This window comes from Protomyctophum parallelum (assembly GCF_964188405.1).
Source record: "Protomyctophum parallelum genome assembly, chromosome: 3".
In the NCBI taxonomy this organism is placed as follows: Eukaryota; Metazoa; Chordata; class Actinopteri; order Myctophiformes; family Myctophidae; genus Protomyctophum; species Protomyctophum parallelum.
This window is the reverse complement of record NC_139698.1, coordinates 11,035,999-11,057,943: the sequence shown is the minus strand read 5'-3', so window position 1 is coordinate 11,057,943 and position 21,945 is coordinate 11,035,999. Positions and strand designations below refer to the sequence as shown.

Below are 21,945 nucleotides of genomic sequence, written 5' to 3'. Positions count from 1 at the left end.
TTAGGGTAAGTGCTATGGGCCATGATGGAGTCTGAAAAGGTGGGTTTTCAGGCTACGGCGGAAGATTGGGAGTGATGCTGCAGTTCTGACTGCAATGGGAAGTGCATTCCACAGTTTTGGAGCCAGAAGGGAGAAGAGTTTGGGACGTGTGGAGCGTTGTCCCGGCGTTTTTAGTGAGGGTACTTCCAGTTTCCCTGCGTTGGCTGATCTGAGTGCGCGGGAGGGTTTGTAGGGTTCAATCATACTTGTAAGATATGGGGGAGCCATACCTTTGGTTGCTTTGAATGCCAGCATCAGAGTTTTGTATTCTGTGCGGGCAGCGACCGGGAGCCAGTGGAGGGAGCGGAGCAGGGGGGAGACATGTGAGAATTTTGGCTGGTTGAAGACCAAGCGAGCTGCTGCATTTTGGATCAGCTGGAGAGGCTTAGGATGTTATGCTTAATGCTTACAACTGAAAGAAGAGTCAACTCTTTAAGCACCACCTGGTGGTCACCAGTTTAGGCTTTGAGTGCCAATTATCCCATTATAAAGAAATACATAAATTGTAATTCTATTATGCATGTAATGTGCCTGTACACCAGATTAGAGGAATTTTCAAAATATGAAAAAAAAAAAAAAGAATTCCCAAGGGATCACGTCTTGCATCCGGTACATAATTGGCAATTAGACGTCTTGACGTTTATGGCTCTTAAACTGTTTTAATTCCTAGTAATTTGTTGGAACTGGTCTGATGGAAATCACTTTTAATGAGCACATAGGCTAATCATTATGCTCATTATGGTGTCGTCTGCCGAATATAGACGATCTACAGGCTCGCAACTTGTCGTGATGCTTGTGGATTGGCTGTTTTTTGCACCACGCATAGCCGCTGTACTTAATGAATGAGTCTCTCAGACTCAGAAATCAATATGTGACTCGCAGTGGGATGACCCTGGGTTGAGCCGACGCTCCTATCGGACAAAGTATTTCATTAAGTTGACATTTAATGCATATAAAAGGTTGGCAAATAAAAGGTTAAACGTACACACAAACCGATCAAAACATATACACACATTCACAATGAATGGTAATTGTCGAAAACGTTTTTTCAAATGGCATATGCTGGAAATGACTGGTTTATAAGTGGTTCATCCATCATGAGTATCCATAGTCAATATTCTTTCGGCAAAGGTCAGGCTAGTAAATGTTATCTTCCTATGCAGTGGGTGATAATTACTGAGCCAAGAGGGATCCGCTACAGTACTGTACATGCTGCAATATGGAAGGATACCATGTATGCTTGTCAGAGCAGGCATACTCAGAATGACAACAATCACACGTTTTAATGCACTGTTTGTAGTTTTGTTGATGGTGTGTGTGTGTGTGTGTGTGTGTGTGTGTGTGTGTGTGTGTGTGTGCTGCCCTGCCCCAGGTTGTAATACCTCGAAGTCCTGTGCAGGCCAAAGGACTACTCCTCTCGTGCATTGCCGATCAGAACCCCTGTATATTCTTTGAGCCCAAGATCCTCTATAGAGCAGCAGGTAAGCTAAGAAAAAAGAAAAGGAAAAAAAGCTAAAAAATCAACATGGATGCTTGTCTTATTTTGGCACCCAAGTTGAGCTTCCACTAAACCACCCTCATTCTCTGGCGCCTCTATCCCTTTGCCTGTTCCACTTATTGAAAACATGTCCTCTGTAGAGATCTGAACTGTGCCTGGCTGCAGCGTTGTGCGAGTAAGTTGAGCAGATTTCACAAGTGTGAACCAGCCGGACTAAATGGGCTGTGAACTGTTGACAGTGCTGAGCCGTACCAACCGCCCGCCTCCCCCCCTCCCAAAGGATGGACCTGTTCCACTCAGGGGGAGCGCTGATGTTCGAAGAACCGTGGTCAAACTGAGTTCAGCTGTATTGGCTTTGGAGGGCTGTTATGCCCCTGGCTAACTAAGTCTGTCTATTCTGAACAGCCCATCCCACATATTGCCAAACCAGTGCTGGAACAGTATAAGTTCAGTTGGAGATTCGACAACTCTGTGTTTATTCCAAGTAACTGTATTGCTAGGTTTTCACTGCCCATTATAGTAAAGAAAAGCAGACTCCCAAAGGGATTGCCATCTTCCGCCTCTCAACAAAGTATGATATTTTCACATTAATTGAAGTTGTTTCTTTTTCGTTCAGTGATAAAAGCCAGATGCAAATGAAATATTAGACACTGAGGACTGAATATGATTATGGCACCAGATTAGTGATCATTGCCCAGAACATCTCATCATGTTACAGTGGCATCCGATATTAAAATCTGCTGCTCATCTGTTGAAAATCATCAATTCCAAATTCCATTTCTCACATCAATGTCTCTTCTAACCTCTATGTCTATAGGGAATCAACATGGTGGATGTGTTAATGTGTAGTATTTACTGCACCATGTAACATAATCCTGTCTTGACTGTTTCAAAGAAGATTGAATGAAAAGCACTTCAGGCAGATGATTCGGTTATTTGACATGTTTCTTTTCGAATTGTGTTTGAGCTGATGCGGATCATGACATGATCTCTCATTCTTGCCTCTCAGAGGGTGAACAATTGGACAGGAAATTGATAATAGGCTTATCTCTCAGCGAAAGGTACCTGTACCATGTCATATTTTTGATCTGTTTCCAACTGAATTGATGCCAGTGGAAATAGATCCACTACTTAATTACTTTTTTGAGGAGTTGATGACAAGACAAGAGTTTTGAGGAGTCATATGGTGAGTAAGTTGACATGAGGGATAGATTAATGTACTCAATTGGCTTATTTTTGTCAAACAGAAATAGAAGAGTTTCCCTACAATTAGGTATTTTTCTTTCCATTTTGCCACAACTGTTGTGGCAACAATATCGGTCATCCGTTTCAACCAAAGAAGTCGGCACTGGAACTGGTAGCGTTTAAGGAATTATTTTAATTTGTTATAAAGGGCAATGAGTGCTAGCTCTCGTGCCGTGTCGCCATGGCTCTGAGCGATCCCAGTTTGGATTATGAGGTCATGTTTTTATTTAATTGGAGCAACCTTTTCTCCCCCTGCGCTCACAAGAGAGTGGATAAAACCACGCATTAACCTCATCAAGGCCACACGGTCGACTGTGGGCTAAGATTACACTTATTAAACCATAACCTAGTATTTATAGTAACATTTTCAGAGTTCTGCAATATGCAGTAGTTTCACCGAAATAGCCCACTTGCCTTTCGGTCTGTTCTGAACTCTGAAGCAGCATCTGATTACCACAGTTACCAAACCAAGCGCCCCACTTCACTTCTGGCCAAAGATGTAGGTAGCTTCTGAAGACCATGGAATGAACTGAAAGCTATGTTTGCGGTTTCGTCCCTGGAAGGAAAGGAACAAAGTCACCCTGACCGCTCCAAAAAGTAAATACTGGGGTCAAAAAACCCCACATCTCTCCTGAATGTCCCTAATTACAAATCAGAGTTCATGCATTGCCATACAGGAATGCTTTCAACAGCCCAGATGCCCAGATGCACTCGCATGTTCAAATCCCATGCAGCGCCTTTTGAGGTCAAAGATGTTATGGTGAGTCAGATCCAAAAGTAAGTAGCCTGCGGAACCAATGTTTAACAAGCAGCCCGTGTGGCCCATAGACTTACTTATTTAGGCCCATGGGTCAGGAGCCCATCTCCTGTTTCCGTAGCTTGAGGCAGGTTGATGTATGAAGTACACTCCTTGGACATGGTGAGCATAATTTATCGCAGGGACTTTGCCCCAATCCAATTCTTGATGGAGAGAATCAGAAACAGGTTTACAGGTGTAAAGAAGCATGGATGCATATAGAGTACCATCGTTTTATATTCTTTGCTATACCTCGGCCAGGGATTGAACCCCCGGGCTTGTCAGGGCGGACACTAGCAAGGCCACTGAGGTAAAGATGGGGACACAAGGGTGGTTAAAATGTCTTAAAACAAAGCATATTTTTTAAGCCTTATATCTGCAGAGGCAGAATTGGCAGAGGCCATGTCTTTGCTATGGTTGCCAATGCCATTTCCATTCATGATAGATTCTTGCATCGCAATGACGTCCATGACCGATGAGTGTGTGTGCGACGTGTTCCAAGAGATTATTAACCATTATTGAAACCATGTACTTATTACACATGCTTTGTCTTGGGCTTTGTTTCCAGGAGAGACACGTTATTATTATTATTTGGACTAATATTACATTATGTGGGACCTTTACTGAACCATATTCCATCCCCATCCCGCCAGTGTTTTTTTTGTCACACTTGATCATGATTATGGGCCGTGACTATGCTGATAAAAGCACACTTGGTCTCTGGAGAGAGAGAGACGAGGTTCTGGAAAAAACATGAAAATGCATCTGGAAAAGCCGCCAGATGATGTGTCCCTGAACGGGAACCTGTGCTTTCTCTGTAATTTCGCCAGTTGTCACCTACTCCATTATGGAGAAGATATGGGACCTTGTTATTTTGCAGGGAGGCCACAGTCTCCACAGCGGCGTGATTAATGAATGTATTCAGAGTTGAGCCTTGGTTATGCATGCAAGCACATACTTCATGTGTATTTTAGACACATATGCACACAAGTAAGACGCGCGAAGCGAACGCAGCTCGTAAATTGCAATAACAACAATTAAAAAAAAATAGTTTTTTATGTTTTTTTTGTTTTCTTTGTTTTGTTTTTAAGTTTTCTTACTGTGTGTGCGTGTATTTTTTGTGTGTGATACAGCTGCGCCCTCTGGTGGTGGGCGGGTGGTGTCACAGCGTGACACACGCACGCACCACAGACTTCCATAGTAAGCTGCTCAGTGCGTTCGCAATCACTGCGTTCGCAATTACACAGTAAAAAGATAAAGATATAATTTTGACTGTAACCAAGAGTGAATCCATTTGTTTACATTTGTACACTCAGAGTTAAATCAGCTATAGCAATAATTACAGTGGGAATATAAAGCTTTTCTTTTTTTTAACTCTTTAACAAATTTTGTTTTAATCACACCCTTAAATTGAGTATTTGACTGTGTACGAGACTACGAGTGCACAAATGGACTAGTGCAACTCTATTGGGATGTTAATCCTATGTGTGCTCTGTGTCTTGTGTTCGCAGTGGAGCAGGTCCCCGTGGAACACTACACCATCCCACTCTCTCAGGCCGAGGTCCTGGAGGAAGGAAGCGACGTCACCCTGGTTGCCTGGGGAACACAGGTACAAGTGCCCCCATGTGTCCCTGGCAGATTGTCAATGGGCGTGTCAATGGGCGACCTTAGTGGCCATTGGCTGTCGACTGTCTGTGGTCGCGGAAGAGAGCCACGTCTCATTTCTCGCTCGTTGACATTTAACCCATTTTGGGCGGGAACCCCTTTTGGTGTTAGCATTATGTTATGCTTTAGCTATTGAAAAATAGCAGATCTACAAGCTCACAGGTCAAAATGGGTTAAGCTGTGGAGGCGAGCAGTGGATTAGCTCGGACTCCCGTCCTCGAGCGCCCCCCGCCCACCCCACTCACACCCCGGGCTCTCCGTGGGGTTTCCCCCAGCCAGTGGTCCGTGGCCGTATCTGCACAGACATCTTCACAACATTAGGGCTTCTCTTGGCTCCGCGCTTGTTAACAGTACATGTCTGCGGCGCACTTTTCCATTGTTCTGTTTCCTTTCATCCCTGAGATTTTATTTTCTGTGGCTTAGTGTCAAGGTGTGTATAGCTCGCTGGGAGTCATCCCTGACTGAGATTGTGCCTCAGACACCTTACTGGGCTTATCCTGCCCTCGCTTAGAGGGGCTGTAATGTACCTCAAGCAGAGGGAGGTCGGACAGGATTGGAGGAAAGATGGCTTCATCAAAGCTGGTATTATAGTTGAATGCATAAAGGGCGTAGAGGGAAGAAAGCAGATCCTGTAAAGTAGTGGAAAGTCGTGTCTCTTCTTTTTGAAATGCCAGTGTTCTTTCCGACCCCATTACGCACCTCATCTGTCGGCCCTGCACAGATGAGAGTAAAGCGAAAGAAAGACGCTTCCATAGAGCACAGTGGTGGTCAGTTTGTGCCCCAGCCAGCCCTACAGCAAAAGAAACATCCCCCACCCGCAAGAGACTTTGCATTCCTTCTGTCATTTTCTGTCAAATCAAAATGTGCTTAATCTGCTGGTGCTCATTTGTAAATGAATGACAGTGTCATTGCGTAATGGATGCTTATAATTAAAAGTAAATTACTTGCGTTGTTCACCAGAGAGTTCAGCGGATGCGTAACAGTTGTTATCTTATGACAGCCAAGAGAAACTGCCAATAAATGTGGACTCCATGAACTTGACGACTTTGTTCGTCAGTCAAAAGTTGATTTGAAATAATGAACATGGACACCATGTGTGTTTTTGTTTTGGATCAATTTGCTGTTTTTGGCTCTACATAATTGCTCAGATGTTTGAAAGAAATAATCCCAGGAAATGATAATTCATGATCATCCATGTTTGTTGTCTATTGCCTAAAAATAAATCTTCAAAGGTTAAAATCACTTCATCAAATCGAATTGTGCACAACATCTAAACAGTGTCATGTGAATGATCAATAAAACTCATGAAAGAAAGTCAAATATGCCGGATTTAAGAATTTCTTCCTTTCTTTGTATTGACCTTTTGATTTTCAGATCCATGTGATAAGGGAGGTTGCCAAGATGGCCCAGGAGAAACTGGGATTGTCGTGTGAGGTTATCGATCTGCAGACCATCTTGCCGTGGGACACTGAAACGATTTGCAAGGTGAGACAAGAACATGACATACCATTGATTTAATCAACTAAATTAAGACATGCCACCAAAGGGGTACACCGTCTAGAACAGCATTTGTCTGTATGTCTCTGTATTTATGTATGAATCACTCCAATATTAATATTTTGCCCAATATGGAGAACACTGACATCATCAGTAAAAGTGAAGTCCAATAGAAGGGTTTTGATGCTCATCAGTAAAGGACTGTATAGAAACAAAACATTTTACCTGGGTACTTCTAATAGACTAGCCTAATAGGACATTCAAGTCTGTACATTTATTGCAGGGTGGTGACTGATTGACATTTCAACGAACGTCTTCATCAGACCCTTGTTGTCACGCTTGACTCTGACGCTCAGTAAGTGTCTTGATTGGGTTATTAAGCCCAAGCCACACCAAAGGGTCGGGTTTGGACAAAACATTTTTTAAGGTAGACCACACCAATGCTACTCATTGCAACTCAATGAGTTGCATTGGTGTGTTTTACCTTAAAACGGTTTTGTCCCAACCTGACCCTTTGGTGTGGTTTGGTCTTTGCACTCTGTCTAATGCCGCGGTGACTTCTAGAAGAGCGTTTGTCCATATGTCCCCCATATGTATGCGCCTCAAAGTTTTGTGGTTGTGTGTATGCAAGGAAAGGAAGAAGCCAGCTGGCTTATTTGGAATCCTTTCCTGTATGGAAGAGGTAAACTCAAACACCAAATGTCTTATGCCAGCAAGAAGTCAGTCCCTGAATAGTTTTGGCAGGGCTGGTCATCAACATGGCATCTAAAAGATGATGTCAGAGATTCACAGGGAGGCCACATCGTTATTAGATCCTGTCTTGTTTAAAACCAGAGCGAGATCACACAGTTTTGGCTTAGCCGTGGAATTGACCCCTTATTTACATTTGATTTAACATGGCCTTTTTGTGGTGCAGAAACAATGTGTGGTGGACAGTGTGGTTCCTTATGATGCATGATAAACAGGATTCCTTCCACAGCTGGTAAGACTTGACGACCATCTCGTGTTGCCTCCATTTTATGCTGGCTATGGTGATATAACCAACATAATGTTTTTATGTAGGAAGGGCTGGTCAAACGACACAGTGCTGCTTGTAAAGTGGGGATTTCATTGTCCTGTATTTTGATATGGGGACAGTAACTAAAGGTTGTGGAATAATGGTGCAGAAACACAGCCGATGCAGAGCTTTTCCTTGGTCACCAGGGGTGATGAGCACCACAAGTTCACCAAGTGGCACCAGACTAAACCACTAGGGCACTGTGCTGGAACTAAGGTAGATACATGGAAACGTTGAATGTTTTGCTACGCCATTATCAGATGTGAAAGCCTGGGTCAAATATAAACCTTTTAGGAACTGGACAGTCGAAGGGGGAAGCGTGCAATTGCACATCCCCTCCTACCCATGACCCTCAAAATGTCACTTTATAAATGGGCCACTTGAATAGTACGTCTCACAATGATTTTTTTGTTGTTGTTGTTATCAAATGTTTTTTTATTTTAAGACAATAAATCACAATAATGTTAACACCATGAATGACTAAAGAAAACAAAACACATAAAAACAACACATAACTCACAATGAATTTGTTGTGTGTCAAATGACTTGTCTTGTAGGCACACATCCCCAGCTTTAGCGGCGTATGAGTTCGTTTTTGTGAAAGTATTTTTATTGTGCAATCTTTATGTGCTTCTGGTCACACATGACACAGTCAGAAAGCCTTGTGAGGCCTCTTCCTGCCAAGCAAATCTTCTAACCCACAGTTAAGGCACAGGATGAAATTGCGGTTGGAGGGTAGTAATTTAATAGGGAGTCCGATCGGAACCAATGGCACTGACTGTAGTGTTCTACTGGCACTGGGGGGGGGGGGGACGGACTTGAAACTCGCGGTAAGCAGTCTGTTTGTTCCCCTCTGATACAAATGTCCTTGGTGATTTTCTTCTTTAAATGGGTTATTGCCCCATTAAAACGGATCCCTTGAAATTGAATAGTGTGTTTTTGCGATACTTACGGTCCTAGGGGCAGACCCCAGTCTTGTCAACAACATCTCTCCATGTCCACTCCTCTACCCGCATGCCCCTGTGGACACAGTATCTGTCAACCCGACTGCTCATCACTGCGTGGCACACTGTTGCTATTCTCCCCCAGACCCGTTGGAAGGGAGAGTTACGACACTGATCTCGCCATGACACCATCATGCGGTTCCTGTAGCCAGTGTGCTCCACGAACAACCTTTAAAAGGCATTGGAACTACACAGTTGTGTTTGGAACTTACGCCCCATGGCAAGCTTTAATTCCGCATCCTTCTTGTTTTTGTTCTCTCTGAGCACAGTCGGCACACCGAAACAATTATTTTCTGTTTAAAACGGAAGTCTATTGGTCATAATTGCCACACGTCCCACCCCAACCACCCCGTCAATATGGTCGGTCTGGTATTGTGTTGGTGCACTGCCATACCCAGACGCTGCATGTGAGACCCAATCAGACAGTTGAGCTGAAAGGGCCTTTAATCAAGTTCTAATCAACGGTTATTTTCACATATGAATGATTTTCGTCTCTTAATCAATTTGAAGCACAAGGCCAAATGTTATGGCCAGATGTGTGTTAAGAGGCAGAGTCAAAACAAATGTGGGTCTCATTTCTGTTATGTAAGACATTCAATTCCTCTGTGAAGTAGAAGCAGAGCGGCTGTGTGTGTTTTCATGTTCAGAGACGGCGTGAGACCAGGGAATGAAAACAGCGCTGACATTATGAACAATAGGACCACAGGTCAAATATCAAGGCCTGTTCCTTTTTAATGCATAAGGGTTGGCTGTGGAGATTATAGCCTTATCCAAAAATGTAAAGACCCCTGTTTATGCAATTCCTTGCATTTCACAAGGAAAAACAATTAAAATAAATAGTTAAAAAATAGCAAGAAGAAATAAAAGGAAACATAAAAAAAGAAATAAATCTAAGCATATCCGAAAAGGAGTGAGAAGAAGTAAAAACGTATAAACTCCCACCCCTCTATAACTGAAATTACTCGCTGGATTCTGTGCCAGTTAAGCTGCTCTTCAAGAGTAATACGAGTATACATATAAACATATGTACACCCATATACTTACAATGCATAAGTGGTATACTATAGCCTATACTGTACATGCGCATGTCGCGCATGGAATAATTATGTTATACCATCTGAAGAAACCTAGGCCACAGCACTGGGGTTAATCCTATGGTGGCATAATGTTATTGTACGATGCATCACGGGCTCATCACAGCATGCTACCTTTCATCCCAAGGCACTTGATACCTTATGGGAAAAGGTTTTATATGGTGCCACCATTTGATATTATTGAAGGCAGTTGTTTATGATTATGTGATGAGTACCAGATGAAAAAAAATACTTTAAGGCCCTCATTTAATGGAGTGTAAAATCTGCCTCAAATTGGAGTGTGGGTGTACTTGTACTGCTCCACACCCAACCATTGACATTTTGGCCCGAAAGTTACTTTAGACTAGAGTAAAGGCCATGGGGTCACCAAAATCACTAGTATCATTATGTTCAAAGTTGATATTTTGGCATCCTTTCGTCCGTCATCCAGAGGTAGGCCACTCGGGGAGCTCATTACTGTCAGATTGTATGCTTCAATGGTTCTTAACTTCTTCCGTCACTTGAAGAGTCGCTTTTCATTTTCCGTAAATCCATAAACATTTCCCAGTCCCAGTGAAAAGTTCTACACATAGCCAGAGGAAATTTAGGCTGCTAAAAAAAGACTTGTGTCTTGTCTTATTCCAAAAACAACACACATTTTTTAAATAAAGCATATGCCCTGAATATAGTAGCCGGGCAGACAAACAAAGTGACATGCTGAGAAGAAGTGCCCTCAGTCACCCTGAGCAGTGGTGCCCTAACTACTGGGCGGCGCTCCCTGTTACGGGCAAAGGCTGGCATCTGGACGCTTCTGTGGCTGCAGCCTTGCTGATGCTTACACTTTTGACCCACTGCTTCACGCAAGAAGCTGTCCATGCAGAACTGGAATGTCAATGTATAACGCTATTTACAGTTTATAGGAAGCCTTGTGTCGTTTGTGTGTTGGATCTTATGCATTCGTGTTGTTAGGGATCAGTCTTTTATTTTGTTATAGTCCACTGTTCTCACCATCGCCCCTGTTACAGACCTGACCTGACCTTGCCCGAGGAAATAACCTATAAGTCTATGTTCAATAAGTATTGGCAGGTACCTGCGAATATGAGAGGCAATATTTTCAACACTACATCATTACATAATGTACCTTAATCTTTAGTTGTTTTTGTGACCACACTGTGTGGAGCTGAACCAAGACTTTCGTAAGGCTATTATTCTGGATTCTTGGAGCAAGTGCCATTCTTAGCCAGTGTGCAAAGCAATTAGTGGCTGTGCTGTCCAGCTTGACCAGCAAAGTCTGCATCTCACTGACACTGGTCTTTTGAAAAACCGATTACTCATGGGCCCGTGTGTGCGTGCGTGTCTGCGTGAATGAATGAAGGGAAAGAGGTGTACTGTATATCCGACTGCTGGCAGCAAATTAACATTTTGCATGTGCCATGAGTCACAGTTACCTTCGGTGCGTTTGTGTGTGTGTAGTCTTTATGTCTGCTTACTGTATTTAGTTAGCCTGGCTAATAACCCAGACTCAAGGCTAGTATTTAGTGCGTATGTTGAGTGCAGTAAATGGAGAATGATGTGCCTTTCAGCATGAGAGACCATTCAGGCAGCGCTGTGGTGGAACGTGCCATCTTTCCGCTTCCTGAGGGATCCACTCTGGCGGCGACTAGCTGTACTTAGATCTAAATATATTCGGCTCTCTTGTTGACAAAGGGAATCATGGGTCAGAAATGGCTGTAAAAGTGGAGAAAATGTGAGTGATTTCCATTTTTGTCTGCACTGTCTCTGCAGCGGTCCAGTAAACGTATAGTCGTTCATTTAAGGGATTAAACAAAATGGCTGGTTATCTCCTGCCAGACCCACGGCTCAGATGATATATATTACTGTGGAAAGTCTCGCTGTCTTGCTGTGCAGGGAGTTTGTGCTATAAAGATCACGAGAGCTCTGCAGGAGAGCTTTTTGTGTTCTTCACTGAGTGGGATGTTACACCCCCTATATCGTTTTAATACATTTAAATGTTTTTCAGATGGCCCTTAAGCATGAGCTCAAGGTTTGTATGACGGCACGGTGTGTGTGTGTGTGCCAGTCATCGTTATAAAACATCTCTGGCCCAGTTATTGTATTAGATTAGTTGTTGGTGATTCAGCCTCTTTTCCAGGTTTTCCCAGACTGCCAGTGTGGAACCGGCCTGGCCCGTCCATAATAGAGTTGTCTGCTCCCAAGCTATGATTGGAGATGGCACTTCCCATGATGGCTCGCTCGCACAAGGGCTGCCGGGCAAACGTTCTGGAACCTTTAGCACCTTAAGGCCCCTCTACAATAGTCCTGTTGTTTCCCTGTTCAGCCCTCCGCTCAGGTTCACTCCAAGGCAGACCTGTCCAAGACGAACGTGCTGGCCCCAACTGGCTAACGTGATTGTGATGTGGTTGCTGTTTTCAGGGCGGGCAGCCTTCAAGGGAACACGCATGCTTGGGCCCTGATGTTCCCCAATAAAACGCTTTGTAGAACAACCCGCAGCAAATTATGAATTTGCCTGATTTTATAGGAGCCCGTATGGATAGAGCATCCCCCTCTTCCAAAACCCGGTCCAGGAACTGGAATGCTGAATGTGAACCAGAACCACAGGCCTTCGGATCAGTACTTTTCTTCTCCCTTTTTATCACTATAGGTCAGTGGTTCCTAAACAGTGTGCCCTTTCGTAACAACCACACATTATTCTTATTCGTTTCCTGGTTGGAGACTGGAGATGATGTCAACTTTTTTTTATTTTTACGCTGATTGGCTGTAGGGGTTGCCTGTCAACCCGCAGCCAACCGTGCATTAGCAGGGTCCAGACTCTTGCGAAATGCGATTTTACGAAAATCCCTGGAGTTGATAGAGTGGATCATATAATTCATACAATATGTTATATATATTGGCAGATCTAAAGGTCGGAGGTCATTTGACGAATGACAGATTCAGTTCTTGACCGTTTCCCATGACCCTCTACCATATTGCCCAATTTCGTGGAAAGTTACGGAACAGAACTGCCAGAACGGCAAATAGTTGCGGAAGAAGAACAAATTGTAGATTATTATAAAATATACGCACATGTATTACTACTATACTATGTTAATACATATTTTTACTATATTTGTCATTTTCCAATGCCGAGGGGAATTCAAAATATATATATTAACCAATTTCAACCTGCCATCCCTATTTTGGGCAAGTCATCATAGACGGAAATCTTTCATCTTGCATTTTTGCTTTAGTTCATTTAAAAGTTTTCACAATCCCAGAAGTAGCTGATCATCAATAAGTTTACAACGCAATAAAAGTATGACATACGGCTTAAGTGGTTAATCCTATTGGCGCTAGTAGTAAAAAATAATCACTGACAGTGACAAGAGTGATAACACATGTTATTGAGGCTATCTTGCACAGATATGAATACAGGCATGCCTTGAGATTTTAGCTTTCCCTTTGGTGTGCCTTGGGCACAAAACGTTTTTAAACCACCACTGTAGATTGAGTTCAAAATGTCAGTCACTAAGATTTGCCTCTACTGCAGGGATTTGCACAGAGCCAAAAAGCCGTCAAGCTATACAAAAAAGTAGAAGCCAATGTAACAATCTGTTTCTTACATTTTGTTGGACACACATTCTGCTCATCATATAGTTGTCCTTGAATGACCCATCCTGAACATCTGTGCGGTTTGTTTTCGTGATGGGGACCCTTCTGCTGATTTGTTTTTATTTTCTTTAATCATTAGGCTTTTACCCATTATTGTGAATAACTTCAACAAATTGTGCACTTGACATTAGACTCACCTGCAGGCTGCAGCGTTGTGCAATGCAAACACATTGTCGTCGTGCAGTTTGTTCTCTCCAGGTGGTGGTAGCCCTGCAGGCTAGAGCGTGTTTATATGTCAGGCGAAGGTGCTCTTGGCTTCACGAGGCGGCAGTGGGAGCTGCTGCTGACGATCGCCATGGTAACAGGCGTGTGTTGGCAGGCGACAGAGAGTGGCAGGTGCTCCTAAATCATTCCGTTTAGTCTAGCTCACTAAGCAGAGTGGAAGATGTTTTTGTCTAAGCCTGGCTGAAGCCTGGCACCAGATTGCCATTGCATTTGGCTCGAGCACCAAGATAATTCCACCGGTGGTTTCTAAATACAGATTATTATTTTACCTAGGTTATTTAGACACTCCGGATAGCATTAATATTTTACCTAGGTTATTTAGACACTCAGGATAGCATTATTATTTTACCTAGGTTATTTAGACACTCAGGATAGCATTATTATTTTACCTAGGTTATTTAGACACTCAGGATAGCATTAATATTTTACCTAGGTTATTTAGACACTCAGGATAGCATTAATATTTTACCTAGGTTATTTAGACACTCAGGATAGCATTATTATTTTACCTAGGTTATTTAGACACTCAGGATAGCATTATTATTTTACCTAGGTTATTTAGACACTCAGGATAGCATTATTATTTTACCTAGGTTATTCACTCCGGATAGCACAAATGCCAAGTACTGTTGTAGGTCCACATTGTGGCTACTAATGCTCCTCGCCGATATAGAGGCCCAAATAGAGAGGTGTGTAAACTTCCGCAAACGTGGTCTCTAAATAGACGCATCTTTTGCCTGTGCAAACCCGCTGAAGTCTCAGTGACTCCATGCAGTGCTGCCTCCTGGCCCTCATCCCTCCTGGTGATGCAACCAATTTGGCTGAACCTGTTTAACTCCACACAACACATGCAGAAGGAGTCATCTGAGGACTTGAGAGCATCTGTGTGTTCACAAGGTTGCATGTGTTTTTCTGTTTGTGTACTGTGTACTGTGTGCACAAGTGCATGTGAGTGTGTTTTGTCCAGAGATGGAAATTTCACTTTTTCTTTTGTTATCCTGGGCTAATGGGAAACTGTCCTTGGGTTACTTGAAAGAATGAGAGCTAGTGAGAGCTAAAGTATAGGGATGTGCATGACTGACCTAAATAAAAATGTATCGACTAGCCGATCAATTGTACTTTGAACAATTTTCCAAAAGATCAGTGAGAACAATAAATCAATGGCCATTTACTATACATTAGTATTAGCACTTTTTGTAATCTATATCTATCTATCTCTTATCTATTTCTTGTGTAGTCGATTATTTTTTTACCCATTTTCTTTTTCTCCAAATTTTGTTATGACAATTAACCCTCCTTTCGTGTAACGTCAGAGGTCCAATTCAGTGTCGTGGAGCCACGCCCGCATCTCTGGTCCTAGGTCGAAGAGGTGATGCTTCTGAGGGTAGTCTGTCTAAGGGGCAGGTGGTGATTTAATGGGCGGCGGGGGGCAGGGTCACGCAATCGATGCCGCACTGTCCGCCAAGCCCCACTTCTGCATGGATGACTTGAAGCGACCAACCCCAGTTCGTAGGCGGTTCAGTATGGTCCATTGCTAGCGTGGCAGGTCGTCTCCTCCTACAGCACCATCTCCTGGGTCCCAGATGTAACTATGGATGCGTGAGGGCCCGGCTGACCCCCACTCCTGCTTCCACTCTGCTGCCAACCATGCATCTCTGGAGATGTCCTCAGAGGTGGAATTGAGCATCTCTTGTGCTGCCTTGTTGTAGGGGTGGCAGGACTCAAGGCTGCTTGGAGGCGCTAGAGTTGTGGTGGTGTTGTGCAGGATCTGTGCCAGTCGTGCTTTCCTGGCCGGGATGAGCGTGGCAAGAGGGACACAGGGGTGGGCTTCAAGCAACCCAGATTCGGAGGCCGCTGTTATTAATAGCCACGTTGACCTTTCTCGTATGGGGGCTTCTGCTCCAGACTGTGTGTATATATATATATATATATATATATATATATATATATATATCATTTTTTACCGATTCGTTCATGAGAGTTGAGGAAAAGCAGAATCGGAGGGTGAAGTAGAAACACATGGTGCAGGTGCAACAGCGTTTCTTGGAAATTATGCTGGTTTCATTGTGTTGCTCTTTGGGTCTGTTGACTTGTACAGATAGGACCCTCTTATCAGGGGCTGCTTTGCCTCTCGCTAAGTGTCTCTGAGGCATAATGTGTGTCCCCTGGTCAAAGACTGTAGGTAAATACTGGACAGTGCATGGATTCAGCAGCCAGGGGTCTGGCAGGATGCAGTACACTCAGACGTGTTTGTTTGCGATGCACTGAGATGGAAAAAGACACGAAAGGCAAACAAAGTCAGGGAGCGCCAGTATTCTTCTGCTCAATGTCAAGTTTAACATACTGTCCTTGTTTCAACGGCTGTGGTTTGTTATTGTTTTCAATAATACGGCACCATAATTACACAGAGTGGATAAGACGCCATTTGGAAACGATGAATAAGATTCAGTTGTTTTGAAGCAGCATTTATAGAGAAAAACTGAGTGCAGCCGTTTGAAGAGTCACCCAGGAAGAGGATGTAGGGATGAATGGAAAATATTACACAATCAACCACATTAATAAGGAAACTGTATCATTAAAGTTATTCAAGTTAACGTTATTATTTTGTAGTGATGTGATTGGCACCAGGAATGGAAATCCTACTTTGATAGTACCAAATGTAAACACGAAGCCGCAATACTTTTTTTTTGGAATTGACTAAACCATATCCTCTTGTCGGTTTCAGTGGGAATTGACAGTACAAATCAATTAGTGTAACGCAGAATCGACCACGATTGCACAAAGTACTGCGACCGGGCTGGGTATGTATTGTACAGTATGTATGTCAGTGTTGTACGTTGTATCGGCTAAGTAAGCCATGTATGGCCTACTTGTGTGCAAGGCGCAAGTTGGCACCTCGACAGAGTGCATTTATAGTTAAAGTTACTGTCTCTGCCAGGCCCATTTTGGCCCCCGTCCGAACGTCATCCAAAGGGGTACACATTATCTCTATACTCATGTGATCAGGACAGATCTGTCAATTTGAGGGGCGCTAGCAGATAGTGTAGATTTTCATCTTGCACAAAGATTACATTCCCATTGACAATGAATGGATGATGTACGATGATAAGAGCGCCCCTCACTTTACACGGGTGTGATTTTTCATATTCCATCCTGATTGGCTAAGATTGGCATCTAAAGTTTGTGTCTCATTTTGAAGAACATGCCTCAAATCATGAATGCAGCGTCTGGTTGCTGTAAAACTTTACACACAAAGTCCCACTAGGCCGAATATATAATACCACCCTTTTCACATTGGCCTATTATAACGCCACCAGCTGGCAGAGTTTTTGCAAAACACATTTTTTTTTATTACTTCAGCTTCAGTCATAAAACAACTGATTGGCTAAGATTGACTTCTACTACTTGGCCTGGGAGCACATTTCTCTAGTTCAGTTTATTGTTTTAAAGTAGTAGTAGTAGTAGTATGTCTGGGAGCAGAAATGGAAATCCTACTTTGATTCACAAGAAACCACAATACATTAGATATTTAAAACATAAACTCTGTATAGGTAGTTGATAAATGAGCCATACTGTCAGTTTCTGGGTGTGTAGTTCACACGCTCAGGTGGTGCAGTGGTATCTGCCCAGCACTGCAGGGTGACTATGTAGTACGGATATTTTGGAAGAGTTTTAATGAAATAAAGTTGAGTATGTGTATTTTCACTATTTTGTAGGCTTAATTGAAAACTAACAAATAAACATCCAGAAATAAATATATATATACATATACTTTATCTAAAAGTTATTTGTATTTATTTTAAGGCTAAATGTTCTTAAAATAAAATAGAAATCATACTTGTGTGAAGTGAGGGGCACCTTTTGGGGGCAAAGGCTATAGACTTGACTGCCACATGAAGTCACTGGGGTGCATGAATAAGACAAACATAAAAAAGTCCATAGACTTGGCTGCCACAGGACGTCACAGGGGGGCATGCTTAAAGCAAACATTAAAAAGTCCACAGACTTGGCTGCCACAGGACGTCACAGGGGGCCATGCTTAAAGCAAACATTAAAAAGTCCACAGACTTGGCTGCCACATGACGTCACTCGCAATGAAAAGCCAGATGTTGGAGAGGCTAGCACCCCTCAAACGTATCCAATGTATTCGTAAATAACCAGGTCGAAGAGGCTTCTTGTCGGTATCAGCCAAAGCGCATGCAGTCTATCACCGTTTCGCAATGCGCTAGATCACTGGGAGATGGATTTGTGAGGTAGAGCATATCAGCTGCCAGTACATACCGCACGACTTGCCACACTCAAGCCATGCTACTCGTGCGCTGAGTTGGCGGTGCCCGGGATCGAACCCATGACCTTGTGGTCCAAAGGCAAGTGCTCTACTGACTGAACTACACGGAAACTAAATGTAATAGAATAGTTTCTGTGACCTCGGTCAGGCTCTACCTAATTGTGGTGAAACGGGTCTCACAAGACCTGCTCGAAAAGACATGGATTATGCTTCAGGAAAGACATGTTTATGGTCATGTTTATCAGAAAGCTCTTTCTCAGACTATCTGCGTTTCCATTCGACCGTAGATCAGGACAAACCTTGAATTTGTTAATGTTTTGGAAACCAGCTAATATCAGGATGTCAACTTACAGATACAGAATACTGTTGTTCAGTTTCCTGATTGATGAGCCCTAATATAAGGTTTGGTTCTACTAGACGAGAGGCTTTTTGACCCAAACGGATCCTGATCTGTTTTCTGTTACCCTTGGTTTGACACACAGCTGCTGTGCTTGCCAGGCGGCAATGTGAAGCTTTGCAATAAAAGATCACTGCCTTTTTCCCCACTTCATATTGAAGCACTTGAACCAACTTGCACCAAAGTGGTAATGATGTCAACTTATGAACCATCCCTCAAAATTGAAACTTGCCGACTTGAACTCCGTAGCTGTTCAGTGGAAAACAAAGTAGACCAATTTAAATTGGGATTATTGTCGGTTAACCCATTTTGGGGCGGGAACCCCTTTTGGGGTTTTGTTATGCTTTAGCAGTTTAGCTGTTGAAAAATAGCAGATCTATACAAGCTCATAGTGGCGCGCTATGAGCTTGTAGATCTGCTATTTTTGAGAAAATCGTGAGAATGTGCACGCAAATCTTTAAATTCTTCAGAGTGAACGTTTAGAAGACATTTTGTAGAATATAGTGTCAGGCCCAAAATAGGTTAAAATTGGACCCAAGAAAAGGACACGGATGTCCGTTTTCTTACAGCAACTTGATATGATTCCATTGTCACTCACGCGGACAGACGGCGTTGAAGTCTGTTTGCTCAGAGTACCGTTATTATTCCCCAGCGAGGCCTGAGGGAACAGGCCAGCGATTCAGCTGTGATCATATCGAGCTATGAAAACACCGCCGAGGCCGCTCCGACTGAGACGGGTCTCCGAGGGGCCACATGCAAAGTCAGCTGGCGGCCACAGGTTCAGAACACGCTTATTTGATGCTGAATGCTAGTCGTGGAAAGTAATGAACCCATTCAGGCCTGACGTCGATTTCTTTTTTTCTTCTTCTAAATCATGACAATTTTCTGAAAGATTTGAGGCACATTTTAACGATTTTTCAAAAATAGCAGACCTACAAGCTCGTAGCGCGCCACCGAGTGGCGCGCTACGAGCTTGTAGGTCTGCTATTTTTCAATAGCTAAATTATAACATGTTTAAAACACCAAAAGGGGTTCCCGCCCAAAATGGGTTAAGTACATTTATTCAAGTACTGTACTTCAGTACAATTTACAAGGTACTTTTACGTTATTGGAATATTTCCAATTTGCAATACTTTTACTTCTACTCCACTACATATCTGAAGAAAATATAGTACTTTTTCCTCCACTACAATTACATAAACACTTTAGTTACTAGTTACTTACTGTAGATGTTGTTTATTATTACAAAACACACTAACCAGTTCAGCCATATATATATATATTCTGCATAATGAGTACTTTATACTTTTGGTACTTTTTAAGTACATTTTTTATACCAATAGTTTAGTACATTTTGATTACCAGACTTTTGCAGTATTGATACTTTTACTTAAAGGAGAATTCCATACTAAAAGGCTTTCTTACCTTTCTTTGTAGTTGTTACGTCCCCACCAAAGAGGTCCAGGTGTTATTTTGTGCAAAAGCTCCTTATTGGCTATTTCCCCTACCATAAGCCCTAAATGAATTGCATTGAATTGAATGGGATGTATGGGGTGTTGTGCTAATTCGCTTATTTCCATCGCTCAAAATTATAATTTCTTTGTATATATCCTCTCTTCATAATGTAAATAATATCCCAAGCGGCACACTTTACTACTTCTTTCGATGGAAATAAGCGAACTAGCATAACACCCCATAGCCCCATTCAATTCCCATTCAATGCAATGCAATTCATTGAGGGCTTATGGTAGGGAAAATAGCCAATAAGGAGTTTTTGCACAAAAAAACACCTGGACCTCTTTGGTGGGGACGTAACGACTACAAAGAAAGATAAGAAAGCATTCTAGCATGGAATTCTCCTTTAACCCATTTTGGGCGGGAACCCCTTTTGGTGTTAGCATTATGCTATGCTTTAGCTATTGAAAAATAGCAGATCTACAAGCTACGAGCTTGTAGGTCTGCTATTTTTGAAAAATCGAAGACTGACATAGAAACATAGCTTTTTCAGAAAACTGTCATTTTCAAACAGACATTTTTAGAATCTGATCTCGGGTCAAAAGTAACAAATGTGAGTACTTTATCCACCACTGTTTGCTTGTGAACATGCAATGAAAAAGAACTGAGGCCCAGTAGGTTTGAGTTAAGCCCCCGAAGCTCCATGAAACTCTCAAATCTTAACTGAGTGAGTGACCACTGCACACCATTAGCGAAGCCCCGTCTTGCCCCCAGCCCAGATATGGAAAGGTCTTACATTACTTCAAACAAAGGCAAACAAGCACATAATATGGTCCCTGCGTTATGTCTGCGACATCACTTTTCAATTAAAGACATCACTTTTCAATTAAAGTAATTTATGAAGGGCCTTTCTCAACGGCACTCCCACGCTGCACAGTTCCATGAAAACTTTACCATACGCTATATAAGTACAAGTCGAACATGAACCTTTGTTCGGATTTCAATTTTTTATTAGGTAAGCTTTGAACTTATCATGGAGATCATGATGTGGAACAGTGCTAGCACCAGGTGGCCTCCAGATGATGGCCCAGAAACCGCTTGTTTTCACTGGATATAGGGTGCCTGTTGGACACATACAGTAGCCGTTTTCATATTGTTTACTGTCTTTTCTTCGTCTCTCCAAGCACGAAAATAGCGTTATAGCGTTTGTTCACCACCAAGTGTCACTGTTGCACAGCCTAACACACAGACAGTACAGTACAGTACAGTACAGTACAGTACAGTACAGTACAGTACAGTGTACAGTACAGCACCACTCACTTCAGACTGTCTGATTTTTGAGAGCTGCCAGCCCCTCCTATATAATACACAGGTTTAATTTTTGTCTTTAGTTCAATGTTTGTTTTGTAAACGCCATTGACAATGAAGGACAAATGTACGTCATATTGTAACTCATTACGTCATATTGTCTCTTTATTGTTAAGGGCGTTTAATGTTTGTATTTGCACCATTTGTTTTATATCACCATTACAAAACCTAATCAACATGAGTTAGACTCTAATATATTAGCGCCCCTCACGTGTTTTTTCTTTTCGAGTGGTGCTAGCCACTCCTGTCCTGTGTGTGCACTGTGCGCGCGGAAATAGTGTTTGTTTGACCACCAAGTGTCACTGTTGCGCAGAGTACTGTACCGTACGAGTAGTACAGTACTGCACACTACAGTACAGTTTTTGAGTGGTGCTAGCCACTCCAAGGAACAGCAATGTGGGTCCCTATGTATGTCTCTATCCATGTCCACTTGAGTACGGAAATACTGCACAGTGACCTAAGGTGTCACTGTCGAGTAGCCTAACACACACACACACACACACACACACACACACACACACACACACACACACACACACCACTCAGTTCAGACAGGTCTGATTTTGTTTGTTTGTTTCGTTTTGCTTGTTTGGGCAAATTCAGTACAGGCCAATGTCCTTGCCCCATGGTGATGACTGGACACTTTCCACTGTCATGGTGGCAGCCCAG

The 21,945-nt window shown here is 42.8% G+C and overlaps 1 protein-coding gene across 2 annotated transcripts in view; it reads left to right on the top strand.

The window, feature by feature from the left end:
* bckdhb (branched chain keto acid dehydrogenase E1 subunit beta) overlaps positions 1-21,945 on the top strand; it is a 69,033-nt gene that overhangs the window by 13,355 nt on the left and 33,733 nt on the right. For both annotated transcript variants that reach the window (XM_083760681.1, XM_083760680.1), the window contains exons 6-8: positions 1,412-1,520; positions 5,090-5,187; positions 6,618-6,728. In XM_083760681.1, coding sequence (XP_083616807.1) covers positions 1,412-1,520; positions 5,090-5,187; positions 6,618-6,728 — 318 coding nt within the window. The remainder of the gene's footprint in view (positions 1-1,411; positions 1,521-5,089; positions 5,188-6,617; positions 6,729-21,945) is intronic.